Below are 27,506 nucleotides of genomic sequence, written 5' to 3'. Positions count from 1 at the left end.
CTACTGCATTATATACTTGAAATTTTCTAAAAGTAGATTTTAAGTGTTGTGACCAAACAAATAAATAGTACCTCTGTCCAAATATGTATATATTAACTAACTTGATTGTGGGAATTATTTCATAATTTATATTCATATTAAAGCATCATGTTGTATAACTTAGAAATGACAAATATGTATATATTTATCTCAATAAATCTTAGAGTAAGGAGGGATAATTTTCTGAGGAAGATTTTATATGTATTGTTAATTTCAAATGAAATAGTTCCCCTTTCAAAGTCCCAACATAAGGGTAGCATCCTTTCTGTTATCTCATTAAGAACATTAAAATAGAAAGAAATTATATATGTTTTTTGTAGCTTTCATCCACAAGTTACCTTCTTGTAATTGAGGAAAAAAAAGTCTTAATGTTCTCTGGAAGTATCTTATTTGAAGTTTTTAAAAGAGGCTTTCAAAATCACAATTAAATCCTTAGCAGTATACAATGTAAGATTTCATCTTGATTGTTATTTTATTCAGTGTCATTCTTTCCATTCTCTTGCAGCATGGGATATTTTTAAATATCAGTTTAAATTGTCAGTTTTGGCAATTTATATTAAAAGTGAACTGCTAGATAAATAGTTCTTTTGAAGGAATTGTTTCAACTATTTAAATACAATTAGGGCCTCTAAAAAATTCTAGCTCTTAAGTGAATATAAGATTTTTAAAAAGCCTATAGAGCCATAATTTTGGCATTATTAATTTGTATTTAAACATAAGGACCATACAACACATGGGAAAATATGATAAAGATCCTGTTTATGTTTTTTCTTTTGTGTGATTCATTGCCCCAATCATGCTTGATCAAATGTTTTACAATCAATCTTATAATGTTGGCATATATCTTTAAAAATGCTGTTTTTCTTTTTATCTTTGCTATAGGGAACAGCCTTTAAGAGCTGGAAGATGAAAGCTCCGATTCCGCATTTGATTCTCTTATATGCTACTTTCACTCAGAGTTTGAAGGTTGTGACCAAAAGAGGCTCTGGTAAGAAGTATTCCTCCTTTTTTCCTCATTTTTACGGCTTAAAGTGATGGTGCTGCATTTACATATGTGCCTTTTCTGAGAGTATGACAATTTTGGGGAATTCAAATTGTGGAGATGTTGTAGGTATATGGATAATTAGTAGAGTACATTAATAGGATATTATAAAAGTGGGAGTGAGTTGAAACGAATGTAGCTTATGTTGTTGTTTATTTTGGATTGGAATGAATTCAATGTCAAAAGCTTGCATTTTTATTTCATTATATATGAGTTTCAGCATTCTTTCATAGAGTGTCATCTTAATTTTTGCATGGCAATGTTGTGGATTTTTTTATGTTAACATTTAATGTTAGCATTTCATTCTCGGCTATGCTTAGGGCAGATTCTTTTTAGGTTTATACTTCAACTGATTTGCTGAATTCACTTGGAAGCGTTTAAAGAAAGCACCAGTGTTATTTAAGAAAATGTCACAGGGACACACCATAATATTTTAGTAAGGAAATATAAAGATAGACTAGAATGGTAATGAAAGGGGTTGCTAAATAGATCAGTGTTGAATCTTAAAGAAAATTTTACATGTTATCAGTTATCTGAGGCAGTAGTGGACTGTTAATACTTGGAATAAGGAAAGCATATAGGATGATTGAGCTAGATGTGGTGCATGTCTGTAATTTCAGCAATTTGGGAGAATGAGGAAGGAGGATCACACATTCAAGGCCAGCCTCAGCAACTTAACAAGGCCCTAGGCAAATTGGGAGGACCCTGTCTCAAAAAGTTCTGGGAATGTGGCTCAGTCATTAAGTACCCCCTGGGTTCAACCCTTGGTGTAAAAACGAGAGAGAGAAAGAGAGGGGGGGGGGGGAGGGAGAGGGGGAGGGAGAGGGGTGGCAGGGGAAGGGAGGACTTAATACATACTGATATGAAACTATAATGTCAGTTATAATACAAAGCCTTGAAAAGTTCACATTTGATGTAAGACTACAGAAGTTTTGAAGTTATAGCTTTTAAGCATAAAGGAAGAAGATATGAATTGTGTTTAGCTGCTAGAATCAGGATGTGTTCTCCATTAGTTCCAGAAAGACATTAGGGAAAAAAGATGAGTTAATGTTCACAAAGCCATAGGAAGTTGAAAGTTGTGATACCAAGAATTGAATATTTGGAATTCAGAAAGGAGAGAGCATGAAAAAATTTGAGATGGGGCTGTGCAGCAACCATCACATTCCCCTAGATTAAGAGGTTTCAAATTCATGTTGATGAAAAAAGCCACAGGCAAGGGAAATAGCAATTTTGCTCATGTGAACCCCTATTGGGGAGAAAGTTTGGGAAGAAATTGGGAAAAGCTTTGTGCATGGATGAGAGTTTGGTTCAGGGTTGAATGTAAAAGGTGAGCTCATCATAGGTTCCAGAACATTTTTTGGTACTGCTGCTGTATATGCCATTCATGCGTTTGTAAGCAATGTGAAAAATAGTGTTTCTATGATTCATATTATTTCATCAATTTTAGGAGGTATTTTTAATTGATAGGAGCCTCTACAGTTAAAATATGATTATTGATTGAATCTTTAAAAAACACTCATTATTCTAGTTATTACATTTGATTATATAAAATCTGTTTTGTCAGTTTTGTGTATATTAGATCTGATTCACTTACTGAAATGCACACATGACTTTGTCATCATAAAATAGTGGTATCAGCTCCATTCTATATAAGCTCTAATTTGAATGCAAGAAGTTTTAGCAAATTGGGAAATACTTTTTGTGTTTGAGGATTATAGGTCAGACCTAGAAATGTGGGACAATTGTAAAATTTGTATCTACTGCTCTAGAGACATGGGAAGGCTCATTAACCTGTTTCAAATTCAAATTTTCTTTTGAATGATACAAATAATTATTTTCAGAGGTGTTAACTGAAATGATGTCGTAAGTGAGGTGGAATTTCTGAGACTTTGCTGTTTTCAACTTATGAATACAGTCAATAATCAAACCAAATATGTTTTTAATATCATAATGTAATAATGACAAATAAGCATGCTGCAAAAACCTAATACCTGCCTTGTTTTACCTTTGTATAGAACGTGAATTAAGATAAGTTCTTTTAGGGTCTATACTAAGTCCCATATAGATGGAAGTATGTTTGGTTTGTTTTGGGATATTAAGTATGAAATTTGGAAATTAATATTATTTTATCCATAAACTTTTATTCATTCAACTTGGATTCATTTCAACTGATGTTTGTTACTATGGCACCTTTTTGTATGAGAGACCAGATAGCTTACTGAATAGCATCATTACTGATCTCCATATATCAAGTAGAAGAGGAATACACTTGGCATCTTCTTCTTAAAAGATTAATGGCTTAATCTTCATGCCCAGCCCAACCTATAAAACCAGAGTCACTAAGGCCAGGGATTCAAAATCAATTTTTAATGTTGGATCTTGCATATTAACCAAGAAGGCTGCTTATCCTTGTTCTTCATTCTTATCATTGAATTCTTTTTGTTCTTGATTTTATTAATCATTGTGAAAGTTCAGTAAACATGATTCAATGCTTTTTTCTTTTACAAGAATTTTTTTTAAAAAATTCATTGTGACTGCCAGAAAATCAGAATTAGCTATTTTATTAATCGAGTATATATAAAATTATAATGCACACATTAGTGTTGAATTTTTATGGCATGTTATTTGTGTGTAGTGTTTACTTTAACCTAACACATATGGTCATTCCACAAAAATTCAGAAGTATTTGTTTCTCATTAACAAACCTAATTTGAAAGCAATAGGAGCTCTTATTACACAAGCTGGAGATGCGTTATTTTTATCACATTGGCATACACCCCTATTGCTATTAATTTAAGGAGCAAATTAAATTTAATAAGGCAGTTATATAATTATAAAATCTTGATTGAAGTATTAAAAATAAAACTTTGTAATGTTTTGAATATCATTTCATATATGTGAATGTTGTAACAAATAAGCATTATATTTGGTCTCTAAGGATGTGCATACATTTAAAATCAAGACCTTTAACATTATTGGAAAAGGATATTCAGCCTTGATTACACAATAGATTTTTCTCCTGCAACCATTTTGTACTTTAAAAAATTATAAACAATACTTGAGAAAAGAGGCAGACTATCAATATTACTTATCTTCCTCAAGTGTGTGAAGTGTTAGAGCAATTGAGTAAGTAAACATTTGAGTTGCTGTCATTTGAAGAATTCTGTACAAAAACATATGTAAAGCAAATGTGTGGTTGGAGAATCTTTTGTATATCAACCAATTCAGAAAATATAGCTTAATATTCTTGATTATCCCTTTCTTCTTTTTTTCCCTCCCTTCTCTTCCCTCTGTTCCTCTACTTCCTCTCTTTTTTTTCTTCCCTCTTCACTCCCCATCCCATCTTCCTTCCTTCTTTCATTTAGGGCATTTTTCTGCAAATACAATAATCTGTTTATACTGTTACTGTGTCTTTGTAGAGCATTTTAACTTAAAATATCACCATTAGTTTGCTGAAAGAGTTAAAGTTCCTAAAATGTTGTATCTGTACCAGGCCATTCAAAGAGGTTAATATGGTCTTTGTCAGCAATGTGTGTGTGTGTGTGTGTGTGTGTGTGTGTGTGTGTGTGTGTGTGTGTGTGTGTATTTAGTTTGTGTATCTATGAGGATTTAGAGCGAGCCATGGGAGCAGGGAAGTAATACAAACAGTTGAAGAATTAGTATGGACAAAGTATGACTGTATTACTTTGGAGAAACTAAAATATAGGATGTAATTTGGTGGAAGAATTTAGGACACTGTTGAGAAATGAAGTTAGAGGAGCCTGGATAAAGAAATGGAGAAGAGAGAAGGGTCCATGATGATTTGGCTTTTGTACATTCCTCTTTGCTTCCATGTATCCCCAGAATATAAGATGTTGAGTGTAAGAATCATAAATTTTGTATGTGTATAATATACAGTGCCAAAATAGAGTGCTAAAACAGATTTGGGGCTCAAGGAAATGTCTTAATTAATGATTAAATAAATCAGTAGCTAAGTGCTTTTAATGTTCAGATTGGGGTTTATCAGTGAGGGTTCTACAGAATCAATGCAATATTAGAAAGATAAAGGTAAAATAAAATAGAGACATTTCATGAAAAATGTTTTTTTCCTTAAAGTCAGTATAATGTATAATATGAGACTATTGAAGCATAAGACATAAACTCTTAATAAGCAATATCTAGGACATGTTAAGGGTTTAGATGAAGAAAATGAACCATTATAAATAATGAGTGTTTTCATAGGTTTGGAATGTAGTTCAAAATCTCTTTGAAGGCAAGGAAAATGATTCTTCAATTATTTCTGTATTGGACTTTTACTACATTTAACACTGCTTTAAGGAAGTATTAATATCATTGTGTGGAAATTTTGGTTTTAATGATATTTCTCAGTACTGACCATCATGAAAAGACTATAGCTAACGATTAGTGATACTTGATAAATATGCAAGTGAATTCAGTACAGGAAAGAAGTATTCATAGTTATTAGAGCATATGGACAAGACAAAGTAGCTATATTATATAAACCAAAGAGTGCATGTTATTCTTGAAGGGATTTAAGATATATGAAATTCCCAAAAGCAGCTAGCTATTAGAGACTAAAAGGATTGCCACAGGGAGTTGATCTTCTCTTTGTTCTGAAACCTGACAGGGGACACCTGTTTGTGTAAAATGATTTAGATGCAATTCATGCTGACAGTAAGAGAAAGGCAAGCCTCAAGAGATTTTCAAAAACTTGTGACTTTAGGCCCAAATAATTTATAGAAGTCAATAGTAGTTAAGTAAACCAAAGACATGGTTTAGGTTCTAATCTTTGTTATTGATGGATCGTCATTTCTTTAAGTAACAGAAAATATACTATCGTGTAAAAAAAAAAGTGAAATTTAACAAAATAGGAATGAAAAATATAGTAAGGTACTTCCATCTCTTGTCAATGTGATTTATGTTCGTTAGCTCTCTTGGGCATTCCTGGAAGTCAAGGAGCTTAATTCCACATGATTAAGAGACAACCTAGTCCCCCAGCATCTGCCTTTATTATGTTACCATGTGTTTGTTCTCAGTTTGTGAAATACGTTGAAAAGTATGTGGAAATTCTCCTTATTTTCCTTTGGGATAGCTTGTAAGACCAAATTTCTGATACTTCGTTTCTTTATTTTTTGAAATGAAAAAATACAGTTCAATTTTTCTTGGGAAAATTTTTCTTCTCTCCTATTATATTTTTTATAATTTTAAAACTTAGATCTAGAGTAATCTTAATATTCATTTGAATTGATATCTTTAATTGGAATAACACATCAAACAAAAATAGAGCTTGTACGTAAGAAAATAAAATCATTCCATGTCATTGTATAGCAATCATCTGGTAAACCTGTGCATTTTGCTGTCAAATTATTCATTTTTATTTGTCAGTAAAAGTCTATATAAGGTCGGCACAGATTAATGCCAATTGTGGGAATGATCCTCATTCACAACCAGTTCACATGGAGAAGAAAAGTCAACATGGATGAGTCTTCCAAGTTGAGAAAGTTTTCAATGGGGAAAGATACTTTCTCAAGTAAATAAATATACTTGTGTGGAACTATATTGAGGGATACATAGTTCTAAATATTTGATGGAAGAGGTGAGAGACAGAAAGTAGTAGGAAGGAGCCAGTCAGTATGGATGGACACTTTAAGCTGTGTTAAGGAAATGATGTTTTATTGTAGATATAGCACACATGTAGCTTACTCCTTGGAGCAGAGGATAAAGTGTTGATTCATGGGATATCAACTATAGGCTTGAAGGTGATCCATCAGATGGATTGGAAATTACGAACATTGGCACATCAGTGTCCTACCTCTGCCTTATAAATTTTGTGGCTTAAAACAATATAAATGTGTTACCTTATATTTGTTGAGATCAGATGTCCAAAATAAGTTGGAATTTGTGGAAGCTACAGGGGAGAATCCATATTGGGACTTTTCCTCAGCTTCTGGTATTTGCTTTTATTCCTTGGTGCATGGTCCTGCATCACTCCAACTTCTACTTTTGTAATCACATCTCCTCTGACTTAATCTCACTTCTCTTTTTCCATTAAAAGGGCCTTTGTGATTATTTTAGGCTTTCCTGGATAATCCAGGACAATATACCCATCCAAATATATTTAATCATATTTGCAAAATCCTTTTTGCCATGTAATATAATACAGTCATGTGTTTCAGGGAAAAGGATGTGTACATCTTTCAGGGAGGAGGCATTTCTCTGCTTACCACAACTTGTTGTTAACTAATTTAAGCAAACTTCTTTTTGAAGTAGATTGGAGACTAAATAAAGGTCATTCAGTGGTAATGGAAGATATAAGAACAGAGAAATTGTAATATTTTGCTAAGAGGGCCTTGTGATCCATGGTCCATAATAAAAAAAAAAGTTGAGTGAGTATGTGGCTAGGAGGGAGGGGAGGGAAGAATCAGGTAAAGGAAGCAGGCCAGAAGCTGAGTGATTTGGTGCACACCTGTAATCCCATTGACATGGGAGGCTGAAGCAGGAGTTCAAAGCCAGCCTTGGCAATGGCGAAGCCCTAAGCAATTCAGTGAGACCCTGTCTCTAAATAAATTACAAAATAGGGCTGGGGATGTGGCTCAGTGGTTGAGTAAACCTGAGTTCAATCCCCAGTACCCAAAAAGAAAAGAAAGAAAAAAAAAAGCAGGGCAGAGGAAGGAAGAGGGACAGGGAAGGAGAAAGAGAGTAAACAGACACTATTGATGTTTAGGAGCATAGGAACTTTCAAGATTCATCCACATTCCACAAATACCATTTCAGAAACACCTCTTTTTTTCCTTGTAGTAGCCTGAAGGAGTCTGTGTATCTTTTAACAACAATAACAACCCAAACCCCTGAGACAAAAATGATTTTTCTACCTTAAAGTAGCAGCAGTGAGAACAGAGAAGACAGAAGACAGCAATTTTAAAGTTAGAATCCACTTAGGTTGATTGATGATCAATTAGATGTGGGAGGTTAGAAAGAAGAAGGTGAAGAAATTCATTCTGTAATGGGAGGATTGTGATTCTGCCAGTCACATTAAAGATCCCCAAAGCAGAGAAACTTGAAATTTCTACTTGTTGAAGAAGAACAGTAAAAAGGTATTTGTAACTTAGATCAAACAATAGATTGGGGATAAAGTGTGAATGGTACTATGTATCTTGCGAAGGATTTTGAATTATATTTTGTAGGACAGAAAGTTTGGCTTAGAGATTTAATTACTTTAAATCCCTTCAGTAAAAAATTCAGACTGTGATATTGGGCCTCTCATTTAGCAGATCTTTACATCATGGTGTCTTCTACATACCATAAAGGTGAAACTTTTTATTATGTATAGGAAAGTGCTACACATGTTTGTGCAGTTCTGTCTATAAACCTGTCTTCACAGACAAGACAAACTGTTGTGAATCTCTTATGAGAATAACATGGTAAAATACAGTTTTGGACAGATAACACTCCCTATAGCAAAGACTACAGCAGGATTTAAGAATGACCAGTCAGGAACTCAATAAAAATTATATGGAGATATATTGAGGGCCTGAAAAGTAGTCAGAGGGACTGAAAATATATTTCTGAAGAAGACTAAACATCAGGTGAACGTTTGGAGATGGACTGTGAAATAATTTGAGAAGTTGTATTGATGGTGTTGCCAATTATGGAGAGTAGAGAAGGAATGATTTATTCGGGGAGAGGGGATGGAATGTGTTCTATTTGGAATGTTTGAGCTGTGGAAGTCACTGGAAATCTGGAAGTAATAGGATTATCAATCTAAGTTCATATTAGTTTTTGAGGCTGCTATAACAAAATACTACAAATTAGACAACATACAATAATATAAAATTGTTCTCTCATAGTTCTGGAGGCCAGGAATCTGAATTCAAGTTGTGAACAGAGTCACACTCTTTTTAAAAAGGCATTAGGAGAGAAATCCTTTATTGACTTAATCCTTTATTGGTAGATTCAGTTGATTCTTGATTTGTGGCTATGTTATTTCAATCTCTGTTTCCATCTCCATGAGGCCTTTTTTTGGTATCTAATCTCTATTTTTCTCATAAAAGGACATGTGTCATTGGCTTTAGAATCTACTAGGATAATTCAGGATGATCTCATCTAAAGATCCTTAACTTGATAACATCAGCAAGGTACTACCCAATAAGGTTACATTCACAGGTCTGGGTGAACTTTTAGGGGATTTCCTTTCAATATACCAAAAGAGTCAAGGCAAGACTTGTAAATTTTGAAATTATCCTCATATTTAGTGTAGCATGATATAATGATCATCCAGGGAATGCATGCAGGGAGAAAAAAGGCAAAGGAAAGTGAAAGGGGAAAGATCCAGTGTGCTGTAGATCACTGGCTTTGAAGAGGTTTACAGAGAGAGCGAGCAGCAAATCAGGTGAAGAGACTAAAAGAAAGTTAAAAAGAGAATGAAGAGAATTTAATGTATTCCTGGAAACAAAAGGAAGAGAAAACTTCAATATGGATGAGAGATAATGTTAAATTTTATAGAGTTGAGTCAGATAATTGTAAATAAATCACCAAATCAACATTTCTGAAAATGCAGAGACTGAGATAAAAAGGAAACTGAAAGAAGTTGATGTCACATGTGTATTTTTTAAAAAAAATCTCCATTACACAAAATCAGTATATTAGTAGTGATGTATATTTTTTTAAAAATTAACTTTTTAGAAAATTTTGCTTTTTTATATATTTATTTTTTAGTTGTAATTGGATATAATACCTTTATTTTATTTATTTATTTTTATGTGGTGCCAAGGATTGAACCCGGGGCCTCACGTGTGCTAGGCAAACGCTCCACCACTGAGCTACAACCTCAGCCCAGAAATTTTGCTTTTTCTATTTAGGTAAAGTAAGTGTATACTCTTGGTCAATAATGCTAATGAAAAAAATTATAAGAAAGATAATTTTATTTCAATAAAAATTGTTCTACCTATATTTGAAATATGTTTGCCATAGACTAACCTGCTGAAGGTAGGGCAATATTGACTCAATTTTCATTTCCTTAGTTCATACAAACAGATTGGAAAGGTGACTTACAAGTGTATTATAATTTGTCAAGGTTAATCCTCATGTTGACTATCATAACTTGGCAGGACATTTCAACAGATAGCTAATATTGACATTTCAACTTTCATCTACAACAATGATCATTAAAAACACTTGCTTTCAGTTACTTTTTCCAGACATGGTTTAGGTTGATATGGTGAATATTATGAACTGCACAGCACAGGAAATTAAGAGACTTGGGTTTCAAACTAGGTCCTAATAAGCCTTGTTGATTGGGACAAATCCCTGAATCTTTAACATCCTTGGTTTCCTCTTTCATAAAGTAACAATTATAAACTACAACATCATTAGTAGAAAAATTAGTTCATTTTGTTGATTTCATAAACATTATACATTTTCAATGCATACTCAGTATGCTTTTTTTCCTGTAACATATTTTATATGTTAGCACATCAATTAACCATTTAGAAGGGCAGATTTTGGGGTGGGAGTACCTGAGGTCTGTTGTTAACTACACTTAACTTGATGCTACATGGTTTGCACTTATGCCAGGAAGTTGAGATTATAAATGTAAAACAAAGTTTTCGTTAAGGAAAAAACTGAGTTTAGTTGATGTTAAAAATCAAATGGCATATCACTGCATAGCTAAATTGAAAATAACATTCCTTTCCCTGGAGGTGGTGATGTACTTAAATGAAACTGAGGTTATTGGTTCAAAATACTAAGCTGTGTATGTCTATTTTTGCTTATTTAAAGCAAATTTCCTTTTGTAGACTTTTGTCTATGAAGATATCCATGCAAGACACCTTGAATGGAATATATGGCTTTAAGGCAACAACAATGGATAATTTTGCCAACTTTAAAATCTCTGAGGGTTATTTATGAATATTTCTTTAAAAAATGTCAGGTTGCCTCTTATGTATAGTCTAAGCACTAGGAATTGTCATTCATATTTTACTAATTGTACTAAAATATTTTCCAGTTACTTCTGCTACTTTGATTTCAGTAAAGTTCAGCCATTGGCATTTTGCTTGGAGCTCTAAACATACATTCCATTTACCTTGTCTTGCTATGAAATAAATATTATATTGTGAATGATAAAGGAAAGTTATTTCTATGTATGGTGAGAAAAGGATTCCATACTATAATGAATATTTTCTTCTTAAATGTGTTTCATTTTAGAAGAAAGGAAAACTATCTGAAAAAAGTATTCCAGTTTTTCCAATAAATATGTTCTATAAAGTAATTGAACTCTCCAATGCCATCTTGTGGCTTTTCAGGGTTGATAAAATGCAGTAATAAACAGAATGCAGTGAGAAAATAAACATGGGGAGAAAATTTCCAAGGAATTATTGCTTAAAGATTATTTAAATTGATCCTAATATTTTCCAAACATTTATTTTCTCCAATTTATTTGATTTGTTTTAAAAAACTCTATGTGCTTCTGTATTTCTTGATATATATTTTTATAATAGAAATTGTGACTGAGATTTTTAAGGAGATAGGGAAAAAGTTGTATATTTCATGAAATTATCATCATGTCAATTTGTAGCCCTGTATTATAGAAGTCAGATTTTGTGAATGAGTGCATTCATATTATAGAATATTGAAATCATTTTGATATGTTGTTGCCATTAAAGTCCTATGATTTTTATAGTTCAGCTATCAGAAGGAGAAAAGGGCATTAAAGGTGTTTTATTTGTTCACTAATATAAATAAGAGCTGCTAGTAGAAATATGAAAGTGAGGAAAGTGTATAGAAATATAAAAGTGAGGATTGTGTGGTGAATGGATCTGTGCTTCCTGGCATGTGTTTTCTGGCTGGTCTAGAGGACTGGGCTTGCAGTTAGAGGTGTCTGAGAACCTGAGGGCAGTAAAGCTAAGTTGAAAACACTAGCTATTAGCAAATTTATCTTCAAAAAGCAATTGTCATTATCTGCATACCTGAAATGAATGAGGTCCAAGAAAAAAAAAATTCTTGGTTGTCAAATTATTTTTTAATGAAAGATTTTTCAAAGGGTCTTAGCTCCTATAAATACCCTTTAAAATAAAAGGCATATAATGCACACACAGACACACATACACCCCCCACAAATATGCATTTGCATACATACACATACTTATAAAAACACTAACAATCTTCACCAACTTTGGAAAGAATTTGTTTTTGGTTATGAGAACTTACATATAATGCACATAAATACATTGTTTGTTTTTAGATTTTATGCATGGATGTGTCTTCATATTCTCAAAGGGCAAAGTGCTTGGTTCTGTATACAAGTGTTAACAAGCATTTATTGCATTCCTACTGTACAGAATGCTTGAGAACATTGACCTACATCAGCTATGCCTGGATATTAAAAAAAAGGTTAAAAATGTTTAGATATTTGTAGATATTTGCCTTTTGAATTTCTTATATAAAAATATCAGAAATTTTTAAAAAAGAAACAAGGCAAAATGATTTATCTTTGTCAAGGTTGATCATTTCTTTATTGATTTTTCCATATCCATGATTCATATTCTGAAATGTTTTTGTATAATTTATCCAAAACTTTGGTAATTTTTTTCTTGTAAACATATGGAGAAAATGCTCCAAATTTTCTGCATGCTTTGCACATTATAAAATATTTGTACTTGTCATAGCTTTGGAACTAACTTTAGAAATGATGTAATAATCTTTATTCTTTCATACTCACTAGTCATTTCTAGTTACATTGACTGATTGATTAATTGTACTGGGAATTGAACCAAGGGGTGCCACTAAGTCGTATCTCCAGTCTTTTTAATTTTTTTTTTTTTATTTTTGAGACAGGATCTCCCTAAGTTGCTTATGGCCTCACTGTGTTGCCCAGCTGGCCTTGAACATAGGATCCTCTTGTCTCAGCCTCCCTAGTTGCTGGCATTAGAGGTGTGTGCCACCATGTTTGCCCTCTAGTTACTTTTAAAATGTGGAGAATATATTTGAACAAAACAGGATGCAAACAAGAATTTGGACTGAATTCTCTTTAGAGATTAAAAATTTGAACACTTATCCATCTCTGTTATTAAAGACCTTGTAGAAATTAGTAATATGAAACACACAAATGTAGTGTATCCATTTCCTATTGCTGTCATAATGAACTGCTAAAAATTTAGTTGCTTACACACCATTTAGTTGTTATCTTATGGTTCTGAAGGCCAGAATTCTAAAATCCAGGTGTCAGCAGAATTGCATTCTTTTAAGGTGCTCCAGGGAAAATCTGTTTCCCTGCCATTTCCAACCTTTAGAAACCACCTCCTTATCTTGTGCCTCCTTCCACAACTCAAATCCAACAATATAGTATCTTCTAATCTTGCTGTTTGATCTCTGCTTCTGTTGTCACAACTCCTCTAACTCTGACCTTTGTGTTTTCCTCCCTTAAGGATAAGGATCCTTGTGAATGCAATGGGTACACCAGGTTAGTCTAGAATAATCTCTTTTTAAAATCCTCAACTTAATCTTGTCTTAAAAGTCCCTTTTGCTGTGTATGTTAACATATTGAAAGGTTATAAGAATAAACACATGGACATCTTTGGGAGCCTTGTGTCTGTAATTATTCTGTGTGGCTACTAGACTATCTTTTACCTGTAAGAGTTTGATATGGATGAAATACATGTATATTTGGACACAGTATAAGGGAAAAGAGGAATATCAGTAGAGAAGGTGGTAAAATATAGATATCAGCCAATTCACAAAGGGCTTTGTATGTCATGGCAAGAAATGTTAATACTATCTTTCAAGAAATCAGAAATTATTGAAAAAAAATTTGAGCAGGAGTAGCCTGGCCAGATAGGTCCAAAAGAACTCTGAAACAAGAGGGTGGGAAATGAGACCAGTAATGCAGGTGAGAAAGTCATGAATTGAGGCACTAGTAGTAGCAATAGAAAGGAAGAGAAATGGATTTGATTACTATTAAAAACTGGAAGTAATAAAAGTAGTAACTGATTATACAGTGGATAGGGTAAGGTGGAAGGTGATTCTAGCTGCTTTATTAAACTTAAAATTCTTTTAAGAATTAATAGCTACTGTCGCATTTCCAGTGTATATTTTCCTTTGTCAAATACATATGTGGGTGTATCTTTTGTGGTTTGGCAGACTGACCTACTTTACATCTGGAATAAAAATCTTTGCTGTGGAACAAAACCCATCTCTTAGGGAGAGCTTTCCCAGAGAGCATTTTCCCAAAGTCAAGTTTTTGTCCTTGAAGTTTTTTTTCCCAAATGTCTTCTATATTTGTGCTTATAATGGAAGATTATCTTCTCCTGAAAATTTCTGTGAAATACATTTAATTAACACAGGGAGGAAAACTTTACAGATGTCACATTTCACTTATTATACAATGCTAACTTGTATATGTATTACCACATATGTATACATGCCCATGTACACACAAAAGTATGCACACAATTAATTATCCATTCATAAAACCCACTTTTATCAAGGATCTACTATATGCCAGGTGCTGAGGATTCAGCAGCGATTAGGATATATGATTACTGCATTTTTAACATCTGTTTTATATTTACCCAACTGAATAGTAAAAGCTCATTGAGTGTAAAAATATCTTATACATGTTTATGTATATGTCTGTTAGAATCTCTGTGCTTAAAGGAGTCATTGCATAATTAGTGCTTAATACATATTTGTGTTTGAGTGCTGGATTTAAGAACACTGATGAATCTCATCACAGCACTCTCTATTTTTCCATCGCGATTTATGTGCTTGTCATAACTCTTCACTGATACTGGTAATTCCTTGAGGAAAGATCTTTATATAGTTTTAGTTCATACCCTTTACAAGCCTTCACTCCAGACGTTGCAATAGTATTCTGTGACCATTTGTTACATGAGCAAATGAATGCATTTAGCTTACATGAAATGAATAGTTTTATCCAAGTTTACATTTGTCTGGAAAAGGGGAATTAAAGTTTTATCTTTAGCTCTTGGGGTAACCTGACCATTCATGATTGTTGTATGCAATTCCCTGCTGGAATTGTAATAGTTAAAGCACTGAGGCAACACAAGAAAGTGGATCTTGATTTCTTCTTTTGCTCTAAAGAGCAGTTTTTCAGTTACTTTTTTTTAATGAGAATTGTACAACTTTCCCCTCCTCCTTATCCTTGAGTGTTTTGGGCACATATGTGAATATGTAGGTCACTCCATGAAGGAAGACTAGATGCAGTACAGTAAAGGAATCCTGCATGGAAGGATGCCTGGGAGGAGCAAGGCATAAGCCAAAGCAGCTGTGCAATGCCTGCATTTCTCCCAAGACAGATCACAGCAAACCCTAGGAATGCTAGTGAATAGAAGTGGCCTACAACATTGAGGGTGTTTTATTTTAATTCAGAACATGAATTAGTTCAATTTGGCAACTTGCACATTCATTCTGCCACTCTATAACTGACATGCCACTCTGCAATGAACAGTGGTGACTTACTGTTTGTTTCAAAGGCATGTTTTTGCTTTCTTTGGGAGACGTGCTTGGTTTGTTTTGTTCAATTTTTAATGATACATGATTTTATTTTAAATTTCTTTGGAAACTGCTTTGTATCCTAGGGTTTCCGGCTTTCTATGAATTGAGAGGAGGTTATTACCTTCTAAGTTTTCAATTAGAAAAACAAAGCAAGTTTGGAAGCTCCATTGGGATCTTGTAAACCCTCTCAAAGCATGTTCTGAATGAGACAATTTTTGTACAACTAGCTCTAATCGTTTGAGATGCAACGATTAGCTAATTGGAGAGAGTCTCATTCTGCAGCATATATGGGGGTGTTGCAATAGTAGTTTTGCTTCTTTGGGTTGATATTTGGTGGTGCTATTTTGTTGGATGCATCCTTTCAGGACCTACCAAAGATTTTTTTTCACTAGTTTAAATTATGTATTCTTTAATGACAAGGCCTAGACCTTATATCTAGACCCTTTACAAACTCATCCTACTATTATTCCTAAATCCTCAATAGTTCTTTATATCTAGTCTAGAATTAGTAAACTATTAGTGGCCTTGTATCCTTGTGCTTTACCTGGATTGGATATTTAATTCTGTTTCAGTTTTAATGTTTGTGTTCTGAATTACAGCTTGTAGGTATAGAATAGTATTTATCATGTTTTCTTTCTTATGATCACTACCTAAGTGATTACATTGTTGACATATTCTGATTTAGACAAGAACATATGCTTGACTAAATTGATGCTTTACATAGAAACTTGCATATAATGACTTTCATTCATGCAGTTATTTTTAATTTTTGATTATATTCTTTGGTTTTAGTTTTATGTTTTGTATTCTTTCCAAAATCTGTTCCTTCATTACTTAAAAAATAAAACTTGTCTGAAACTTGGAGTTTCATAATGCAGACTTCATATCATCCTAACTTGAAAAAGCCAGGCTTAGTATAATCAATATTTTTTTCAAACTTACCTGTGTTTGCCATTAGTTTTCTTATCTTAAATTTGATTATTATTTTCTGATATTTAAATGAATCGGTGGAGAAAGTAGAATCATATTTATACCTTTTGTTTGTTGTCAGGTTTTAAGAAAAGCTTCGTAGTATAAGATCATCTTCTCTATAAACCTTGTGGTTATGTCCTAGGACCCTGAAGTAAAACTTTTCATCAGATGGAAGGGAGAAAAAGATTCCCAAGAAAGAGGTAGCTGAAAACACAGGATAAGAAGCTTGTGAGGCAGAGTATCAAATAATAATAGAGGACAGAGTAGAGATCTATGTCTTCTCACCTCTTCTTTCTGTGTTCTAGGCCACACTTTGCTATTGTAAAATTTTGCCCTAAAATAATGCCAGTTTACCTCACAGTGGTGGAATGAAGTAGGGGTTATGATTGAAAACGTAGAAAATTCTCATGGATAATATGTCTTAAATATGTTTCCATGTGGAGAAACCTTGAAACAAAGTTCAAGAGTAGGAAAAATGATGTTAAAACCAGATGTTTTGAATTAAGGCAAATATTTAGATGCTCTTTGAGATGATTTTTAAATGGGAACACTCAGTTCATGCTGCCATGTGGTTATGCCATGCCATCTGTAAATTTGTGTTCAATGACAAATTATTAAAACTTAAGTTCAAATTCATGGTTAAATTTAACTTTGTCTACATCTCTGGAAAACAAAAGGATACAAAAATGAAGTCGGCTTACATTACATGATCAGTTAATGAGAAATAGTTTTCTCATAGAAAGTTTATCAATGTAAATGTTGTCCTTCTCTTTATTATACAGATAATTTATTTATATGCTTTGAATGCTTGTATAGATCCACATTTATATAATATAACACTTGATATATATTTTAATATGAAAAACTTAAAATATTTTCGGAGAAAAAAATAGATATTCATTGTTAGTAAATAAATGAGATCTTTTCCTTTGTGCCTCACTTCACAACCCAAAAAAGATTATATTACATTTTTCAATTACTATTTGTTGACGGAGGAGAGTATTTATTTCTCCTATAAAATTTTTTTCTTAGCATTATGGTATTGATGTGTAGAATACTGTTGGGTAGTACTGTTCTTGATTTTAAATATCTTGTTAAGACATTAGAGGTAGTAATTTTAAAAAAAAGTGTATTTTTAAGGAAATATTTTGAGACATGCATATAAAAGAATGTCTTTTTTTCTATCATGTTGTAAAAATTCTTTATAGGGTCCTGTGCTTTTATAGTGATTGTTTGGGTGTGTCTGATTTAACTAGAACATGCTGGGGCTTATTAACTTAAGTGAGACACTTCTTTTCTTCAAAAATTAGAACTAGTAGTTAAAAAATTAACAACCATTTCTTTTACGATATTTTGAATATTCTACCATGTGCCATATACTTCTAGGCACTGGGGATAAAATGATAGGTGTTTTTCTCATGTAAGGTACAGCTTATTGAACTTAAACAAATGAGATAATTCAAAAATCTAGAAGTGGTGTCTTTGAGAAGTTATCATTTGAGTCAATACTTGACTACCAAAAAGCCCATTATGTGAGAATATGAGAACAGCTGAATCCAAGCAGAAGAAATAGTGATTGCCAAAGGCGTGCCAAAGGAGCAAAGAAGATACTTTTAAGAAATTAAAATAATGTGATTATGGCTGACAGGTAGTGATCTAGAATCATGCAGTGACTCACACAGTGAAGTTTTCAGAGGAGGCAGAGCAATGATTGGAGGGGCCAAGTGGATGGAAATATTGTAGAATTAACTGTGATCCCTTAGGTCATGATTGGGAGGGTACATTTTATTCTCAGTGTAATGTGAAACCACTAGAATCTAGTAAATGGAAGAATGAAAAGACATCATTCACAGTTTTTCAAAGATTGTTTTAGGTGTGGAGTAAAAGGCTATTTAAGTCTTAGCAATAGAGGACAGTAACTAGGTCTTGAGTGGTAAGTGTAAGATGGAGAGATAAAGACTGGGGTGCAGTTTAGAAGTAGAGCCAAATAGAACTTGAAGGCAGACTCAATGCTGGGAATGGGGAATATATAAAGGATACATAATATATTAAGAACCATGGCTGGCTTCTACATTTGGGGAGCAGCTGAGTTGATGGTAGGGCTATTTATTGATATAGAGCCAATTGGTGGGGGAGGAGAGTTTCTGTTTTAGATATATCAAATTTAAGATTCCCATTCAAATGTCTAGTGGATTTTCAAGGAGTCTACAGGCAGCTCGATGGAAAAATTATCCCTGGATATGTAAATGGAAAGTGCCATAGGCATCTAAATGGAATTTAAAACCATTTGCCTATATGAGATCACTCAAGCTGAGTGGAAGAAGAAGTGAAAGATAGAGGTTATATAGGACAGGGTCATAGATACTCTAAAATTTCAATATCTGGCAAAAACAAATTTGCAAGAAAAGTGAGATAGACAAATTGATTACAATGGGAGCCAAGAATCATTTAAGAAGATGAAATCAAATGTATTAAACAGATCTAAGATGTAGAGTAAGATGAAGACAGAGTATTGTGCATTTAATTTTGAAATGTATACAATTATCAGTTATGAAAAGCAATGAATGACTATGACAGAAATGTAGAGAATAGAGGATAGGTAGTGGACAGTGGAGGCAACCTTTGTTATATTGGTGTGTCACTACAGCAAATTTAAAGTCCTCTACTGAATGTAGCATGTTTACAAATGCTAATATATGCTACCATCTATCTAGAAGTGAATATGTAGATCCAATGGAAAAGTAAAGAGACTAGAAGGATAGAAATCAAACTGTTTAAAAGAAAACCAAGTTAACATCAAATTGATTGGAGTTTATATCACAAACCCATATTCCTTGTGCCCACTGTCCTGTTAGATCTATTATATAATGAAGAGCTATGTTAATTATTCCTGCCACCTGCATCTAATGAAATTAGATGTGAAATTTCTGATAGGTACAGATGGCCATTTGGAGAAGAAAAAAAGATTTACTCTTTTTTTCCTATCAGCTGGTCAAATCTCTTGAGTTAGAAATATTCAGACTATGAAATTAACCACCAGCCTTTTGCATAAGTATAGACAATAAATATAAATGACAGCTTCCTCAAGCCTGAATAAACTTGTTTTGTTTAGATTTAGAGCTTAGATAATATCCAGTCAAATGTACCATGCTGACAGATTGTGATTTAACACTCTCTATGGTAGAGGTTTAACCTAGTTGAATTGTTTCAACTTAAGTAATCTGATAACCTATTCTCAATTGAGTCCAGTGTATTTTATGAAAATATATTTAATTTCAGAATAAGACAATAATATAGAATGTATTGGTGAATAATAAAACTGCCAGGATTATCATGAAGCTCAAAGAAAAGGCATGGTCTATTGTAATTAGTAATGTGCACCTCCAAAAGTTGTAAAGCAAGAATTATTATGGTAAGGATATAGACAATATATGGTAATGATGGTGAAAGTCCTTTTCATTTTGCCCAAACTTCTTCCAATATTTTCAAGCTGAGGATTGTTGAAATCAGGAATTAGATGGCTTGTGAGAAGATGCAGACTGGAAATTAGGACAGACCTTCACCATCAGATAAAGACAGGATGACAAAGTAAAGAAGTAAAGACCCAGAATGGTTACTTGAATTGGGAAGATGACTGAAAAATAAGTCAATTGGGATGCAAAAAGTAAAACTTAATATGCTAAGTTTGAATATGAAGAATACAATGATTGCTCAGACCCATATGTGTACCAGATGCAATACATTTCAGACATTTCACTATGAAAAGCAGGGGCTGAAATGTGCAACGCTTAGTATTACTCCCAAGGGAGGAACAGAAACAAATTAAGAATTATCTAAAAAAGCAGTGTTGAATAAAATAATGTTGAAGCCAAAAATGTCAGAGGGCTACTATAATTCCCTTGTAGGAGTGAAACAACTCAAGGTCATTTAGCTGATTTTTGTAGCCTAGTAAGTTAGACCATCAGAGATAGTGTGGTTTTCTTTATATGAACTATTTTGGAAGATTATGTGTAGTAAAGAAGGGAGGTCAGGGCCATGAATTATAAAATAATCTTAGGGTAACATTCCTTCTGTAGGATGTCAGGGGAATAAAGCAGTTGTTGATTGAGGGACATATTGAATTAAAAACATCAGCACTAGTATAGCATTTTTAGGGAAATATAAAGGAACTTATGTGACCGTCTATATGGTTTCTACAAGATTTAGTCACACAAAATGGAGCAAATTATTATGTACAGATTGTTCAAAAACACATCTAATTGAATTTCAGAAATCAGAATATTTTAGAATCAGAATGATTTAAACTTCCTTTTTAATTCAATTATATTGATTTGCCATGGAATCATTCTCTGATAAATAGTTTAAAAGTGTCAGCCCTCTGGGTTTTTCAAAAGATGTAATTTTGGGCAAATTTAACCACATATTTTTGAAACCTTACCATTTTCTTCTCTTGAATATAAAAGATTTGGAATATGCACTGACTATTTTTTGCTTGTTGTAATTAAAATGTCAAATTTAAAGTTGTTAAAATGCACATCTCTCTGATACTAGTAATTCTTTTCTTAAAATATGCTTATCTGTTCTTTAATTTCATACATGTTTAGAGTTTCTTAGGCAAATATAGAAGTGCCTGGTTTTAGAGTTTGCTCAAAAGATAATGTAGTTCACTGTATTTAAACTTTAGTGTGTATAATAGATATATGTTCATAACATAGAATATAAAAAAATTAAAGACAAACATATTTCCTAAGATGACATAAGCAACTCAGTACTTTGAAAGGGACACTTAAGGCTGATAATATAGTATCATAACACTCTCATAAAGGTCTCTGTTGAATGTCATTTTATCATTAAGTCATAGCTGTTTCTCACTGACAATTTTGCACATTTGGAAATCTACATTGTTTGAAATTGATACATTAAAATTGTTAAACAATTGATATTCTGGTCTTTTTTTTCCCTAAACACATGTAGGGCAGTTGTTTCTGATCATCTTGTCTTGCCTGTCAGTGCAGAATCTCTGCCCTATAATTGAGTTAGGACAAGCATGATTAAGACCTCAGTATTCTTGGTCTACAGTATCTCTGATACAGCATTTGTTATATGAGGAGAGGGGTTGGGTAGAAGGAGATTGCTTCAACATCTAGGTTGCTCTCAAAAGCAATTTAACTTCTTAAACATGGATTTGAAAACAATGAGAAATGCTAGCAGCTTTTATTATGGTAACCTTTGATTGGGAACTGAAGAAAGAGTGATAGTAATAGTAATATTACTAAATAAATAAAGAGTAATAGTAATATTATTACTATTTCTTGCAGGGTTAGTTTACTGTGGTGAAATCCCTCAGGTTTTGGTTGTCAGAGAAAACCTTATTTTTTTTTAATTCTCTTTTGAAGTATAATTTCACTGAACAATAAATTCTAGGTTGACTTTTTTTTCATTCAACACTTCGAATATCTTACTCCACTCTCTTGTTTGCAAGTTTGCTATAATTATTGTTCTTGTTTTTCTATGAGCAAAGATCACAGTATTCCCTACTACCCTAGGACTTCTTGCAAGATTTTCTCCTTATCTTTAGCTTTTTCCAGTTTTAATATAATATACCTAAGTGTAGCTTTCTGGTATTCATTTTGTATTTGCAGAGCTTTCTAGTGTCTGTCATTAAATTTGGATACTTCTTGGCCATTGTTCTTTTAAATATTTCTATGCTGCATTGTCAATTTTCCTTCTAGTAATTTATGACATGCATTCTACCCTTTTATGGAAATATTCCCACAGTTCTCAGATGTTAGGTTCTTTTTAGTTTAATTTATTTTCCTCTTTTCATTTTATTCTGGGTAGTTTCTTTGGATCTAACTTCAACCTCACTGGTTCTTTCTTTGGCTTTGTCTAGTCTACTGATGAGCTTGTTAATGTCCATTCTCATTTATGTCATAGTGATTTTGATTTCTCTTCATTTTGATCATATCTTAGAGTTTCTATTTCAGGACACAAATTGCACGTCTGTACTTGTTTTCATCTAATTATTACATGAGAGCCCTTAACAAAGTAATCATAGTTATTTTAAATTCTGACAATTCTAACATCTGTATTATATTTGAGTCCAGATTTTATTATTTGTCTCTTTATACCATGAGTTTTTCTTTTCTCTTAGCAAGCATTGCAAAGTTTAGGCAAAAGGTAGTCATTTTGTATCAAGTACTAGAAAATGAGGCAAGCAGACTTTCTTGTATAAGGATTTTTGTTATTTTTGTTAATCTGGGTAGTAGTTGTTTTGTAGCTGTTTGTGCCAAAGGCTCCAAATTTCTCTAGTATCCTTGCTTTTGTTGCTTTTCTTGGTCTTTACTTTTCTCTAAGCACTCCTCTTTAAGGAGACCCTGTCTTACAACTCTTTCAATTTTACCTACCACCATTATCCTGGCCTCTGCTGGTGTTGTGGTGTGGCATATTCTATGATTAAATCTTTTATTGGCCTAGTTTTCAAGTAAGTGACCTTAACAAGAAATTTACCAGTGCTATAGGCTTCTTTGCTATCTATTGTTTACTCCCTTCTGTAACAAACGTATCTACATTTTGTTTTTTGGAAAACCCTCACCCTGTTGACTATGTCCCACCCTCCACCAAGATTGGAGACTAGGGTCTAGACTTTTGATATGAAAAAAGGTTTTGGGTGGCTGGGGCTATAGATCAGTGGTAGAGCACTTGCCTCACATGTGTGAAACACTGGGTTTGATACTCACCACCACATAAAAATAAATAAATAAGGCTAATTGGGTCCATCTACAACTAAAAAATATTTCTTAAAAAAGTTGGTGGGCATGTTTCATTATGGCTACACTCATTCTGTGAGACTGTAAAAAGACATTTCTTACATCTTTTCAGTGAGAATCTGATGGGTTTCTAGGAGGTAAAATCCACAAAAATATAGGAGCCAATGCAAGACTCTGGCTCCCCTGGAAAATCTTAATCTGATGCCCTCCTATTCTCAGCTTCTAGCAATTAATGAAAATTACCGTTGTTGTTGACCTTTTGGCCTATGTGGCTCTATGTATGCTCCTATCTCTTTAGAACTCAAGGTGGCAGTTTTTCCTGCTTCCTTACTTGTCTGATCAGTCCAAGAAAATTCTTGACTTTCTCTTTTTTCATCTTCATCTTGTTGTCAGTATAGAGGTGATGACTTCTAAGCTCTTTATATGCAGGAGCTGAAACTAGGTGTTGGGTCCCTTTCAGTTGGATATTGGAAAGACAAAAGTTTCCTTTTTCTAGGATGTTGTATAGAACATGTTTTATTTTCATTGTTATTTATGTGTGCGCACACACACACACGCACAAACAATCATGTGGTTATGTTTGTTATTTGAATGGTTCTGCCAGTTTAAAGTTTAAAACTTGATTTTAACCATTTTGTCCAGGGCAGCTCAACACAAGAAATTTAATATTTTGAAACATTGGTTTCCACCTTGAGTAAATTATGGTTAATAGTATTAACCTCTTATGATGGTAGCAAAGATAAAATGAGATATAGTATGTAGTGTAGTTTGGCTCATGTCACAAATTGATACACAATCAGAATATTAATTTCCTTTTCTCTATCTAACCCCTCTATATGAAAGCAGCATATGATGTCTGTTGGATCTAGGTTTAAACATCACATAGCAAACTTATGGGAACATTTCATTACACTGCAATTCTTCTTTGAGTTTCTGGCTCTTAATTGAAATTACCAATTATTGTGAAATTGTATATACTTTGTGGGATTGAGTCAAGCTGTCACCAGATATTATTTCACCCAAATCACAAAAGTTACGCAAAGTCACTAAGGCAGTTTTATGATTAGACGTTTCAAATAGTAGACATGTCAATGGTTAGTGAAACCAGTGGCCTCTTTCAGGTCTCTGGGCACAGTTGCCAAAATCTAGTCTTTTCCTCTACATTTTGTTTTGCCTTGTGTTCTCAATCCTTTATAACAACATCAAATATTTGCTTTGATCCTGCTTTTCACCCCATAGGCCTCCAAAAGCAGATCCATGCACTATAGTCTTTAACTGTGATTTGGTCTGTAGTCTCTTGGGCAGTACTAGTGATGGGATGCAACTCCCAACCCCTGCAGTCAGCATCTGAGCCTTTGTAACCCGTACTCCAAAGTTTGAACTAACATTCAGGATCCTTTGGCAAAGTTTGCTCTTTGAATTTTACTTTTGTTTCTTTAATTTATAAACTATGGATTTGATCTTTAACCACAATTTTGACATGGCTTTCATGTTAATTTAAGACTAAGTTTTAATCATATCCATAAAAATAGGGGTATAGAAGTTTTCCAACTCAATTTTCAAATGCATCATCTCGTTATCTCTGTAAATTCAAGTTTTAGAGTTCATTTGCAACAAAGTAGATATAAGGCCAAGATCAGACACCTATATTTTCCTCTCCTTGGGCCCCATCTTTTGTTATATAATCTTCCATTGTTTTCCTAAGAATAGAGATGATATTCTCAAAAACCTTACAAATAGTATTATGGTATATAAATGGGTTTTTCTCCCATTCAAGACAGGGTCTACTTGTTATCTTTTTATAAACTCCAAGAAAATCTTCCTCACTTTTTTTTCCTCTTTTTTTTTCCTTTTTTTCCTCACTTTTGAATGCAGCTTGTTTCACAGGCTTAAAAATGAATGAAGTTCTAGTATTGCATTTTCATTCTTCAGGCCAAATGATTACTCTCTACATAACATAAAGGTACTTGTTGAAAGAGTGATGCTTTATTTCTAGGGAAGATTTGATAGGAGGAAAAAAAAAAGTGTTAAGTGTTGAGTGGTGGAAAGGCATTATGATAATGTAGAGGTCACAGTTGGGTTAGAAGATGAAGGAAAATCCAGGGTGAAAAAGCTAATGAGTATATCGTGTACTTTAAAATTAGCCTAGAGCTTTCAAGTGAAAAGAGAAACTATATTTGAAGATCTGCTCCACTACTAGTTGTGATGCTTTGGAAAAGTAACTACACTCTGTACTCCAGTTTACTCATATGTGAAGTAGGAATAAAAATTCATCTCTCTCATAACATTATGGATAATATAAGTAATAGAAGTAAAGCACTTAGCACAGTCTTGATTACATATTCAGTCCTTACTAAATTTAAGCCATAATATATTTAACAATAATTTAATTATAATGGCCACAGTAAATTATTTGATATATAAACTAAGATAATATAAAAACATTCACTCAGTTATACTTACATGGAATTGGATCACATAACTGTTCATGAAACTTAAAAGTGTTTATCTGAGATTATGATAAAGGGATCAACATTTATATATACTCAGTGATATTTCTAGAACAGTATTATAAATAATAATTATATAAAGAAGACACAGAAAAAAATCAAGTGTTTCTTATGACCCAGTGTTCTCCCACTCTATCACTTCTAAGACCTTAGACCCTATAATCTATAAGTCAGTAACCATGAACTCTGAGTATCAGTTTATTTGCAGTAGGTCACCTATCTATCAGGCAGACCTTTCAAAATGATGGATAAGAGGAGAGTGCTTAGAAGCTACCATGCTGAGAGAACAACAGATTACCAAAATCTCTGGAATAATATTAAAAAGAGACCCTTAATTGAATCACTATAATTTATAATGTGCTTAGACACATCTCTAACCAATAATACCAGTCATATACCAAGCGCAGAATAAAGAAATGAAAACAGTTACTATGAAACAGGAGATATGTTGTTTTAAATTAGAATGGACAAGCTGGAAAAGGTTTGGGGGTCCATTTTGCAAGATGTTTTGGATAATCTCTGCTAAGTGTTGTTACTTTTGCTCCAAGTTGTGTTACTAGTAATTTTATCTTAGAATATAAGCAGATCGTTTAATAATTAATGGTCTCCAGACAGGTTCTGTTAAATCTCCTCTAGAAGATGACCTTTTGGTAATGTTGACCTGACATATAGCTGAATGATGGACATGTCATTTAATGGCAAGCACTTTTCTTTTTCAGTGGGGAGAGTTTAAAATCATTGGAGTTGTAAATGGTGACAGGATTGTTGGTCTGGATATGATTGAGCAGTTTAGTAATGTACATAATTATCATGACTGTCTGAAAGCTCTAGGCACCTTTTCACTTTTGATCATGATTTCTACTGCTGACGCTTAAATTACAAATCAAATGGTAAGAAGATAAATCATGATGCCAGAGGCATAGCTTAGTCATGCCAGCAAGCCTAATATTGGGTTTTGTGGAGAGAGATTTGTGAAAGAAAACATTTATTTATTTAGAACCCACTTGAGAGCATAATTTTGGATTTATAAAAACTTAAGGAAATGAAAATTGCTGTTTTGGTAAGACTAGCTTTTGGACATTGAACTTTAAGTCTCCTTTTTAAGGAAGTAATGACTAGTATCTGGGCAAATGAAAGTTTTGAAGCTGAAGAGTTTCAGAGTTTCTGACCTTAAATTTGTTATTTGATTATGGTATAACAAAATAAAGAACTGGCTAATGTCAAATATATTATACAACCGGCAGTTAAAGTGGGAAAATTTCCATAAAATAATTTCAACAAATGAGTGGTTTAGATTGAGAATTTGATTTAATTTATTACATGAATTATATTTACTATGGGAATAGAATATAGGACCACAGATACATAAAATGTGCTTTCATCTTGAACTCTGAAGATTGGTTAAGGCCTGAAAATTTGAGTCCTATTTGTGGTTTTTGTTTTTCATGTGACTTAGGGTTAATGATTTATAACTTGATTCTCATAAATTTTGTATGTAAAATAGGTTAATTTCACAGTTCTCAAAAAATTCTTAAGTGAGTATAGGGCTTTCATTTAAGTTTCTCAGCTAAGTAAAACTAAATTTCTTCTGATTTATAGTCTGACTGATATCTTGAACATGACCTAGCTTCTGAGCTTCCACTATTTTCTCCTGTACCATCT

At 33.1% G+C, this 27,506-nt stretch overlaps 1 protein-coding gene across 1 annotated transcript in view; it reads left to right on the top strand.

Moving 5' to 3' along the window:
• Il1rapl1 (interleukin 1 receptor accessory protein like 1) overlaps positions 1 to 27,506 on the top strand; it is a 1,228,987-nt gene that overhangs the window by 187,671 nt on the left and 1,013,810 nt on the right. Inside the window, exon 2 of the mRNA XM_021728996.3 lies at positions 922 to 1,027. Coding sequence (XP_021584671.2) covers positions 946 to 1,027 — 82 coding nt within the window. The 5' untranslated portion in view covers positions 922 to 945. The remainder of the gene's footprint in view (positions 1 to 921; positions 1,028 to 27,506) is intronic.

Source organism: Ictidomys tridecemlineatus, chromosome X (assembly GCF_052094955.1).
Source record: "Ictidomys tridecemlineatus isolate mIctTri1 chromosome X, mIctTri1.hap1, whole genome shotgun sequence".
In the NCBI taxonomy this organism is placed as follows: domain Eukaryota; kingdom Metazoa; phylum Chordata; class Mammalia; order Rodentia; family Sciuridae; genus Ictidomys; species Ictidomys tridecemlineatus.
This window is presented reverse-complemented; position numbering and strand designations above follow the sequence as displayed.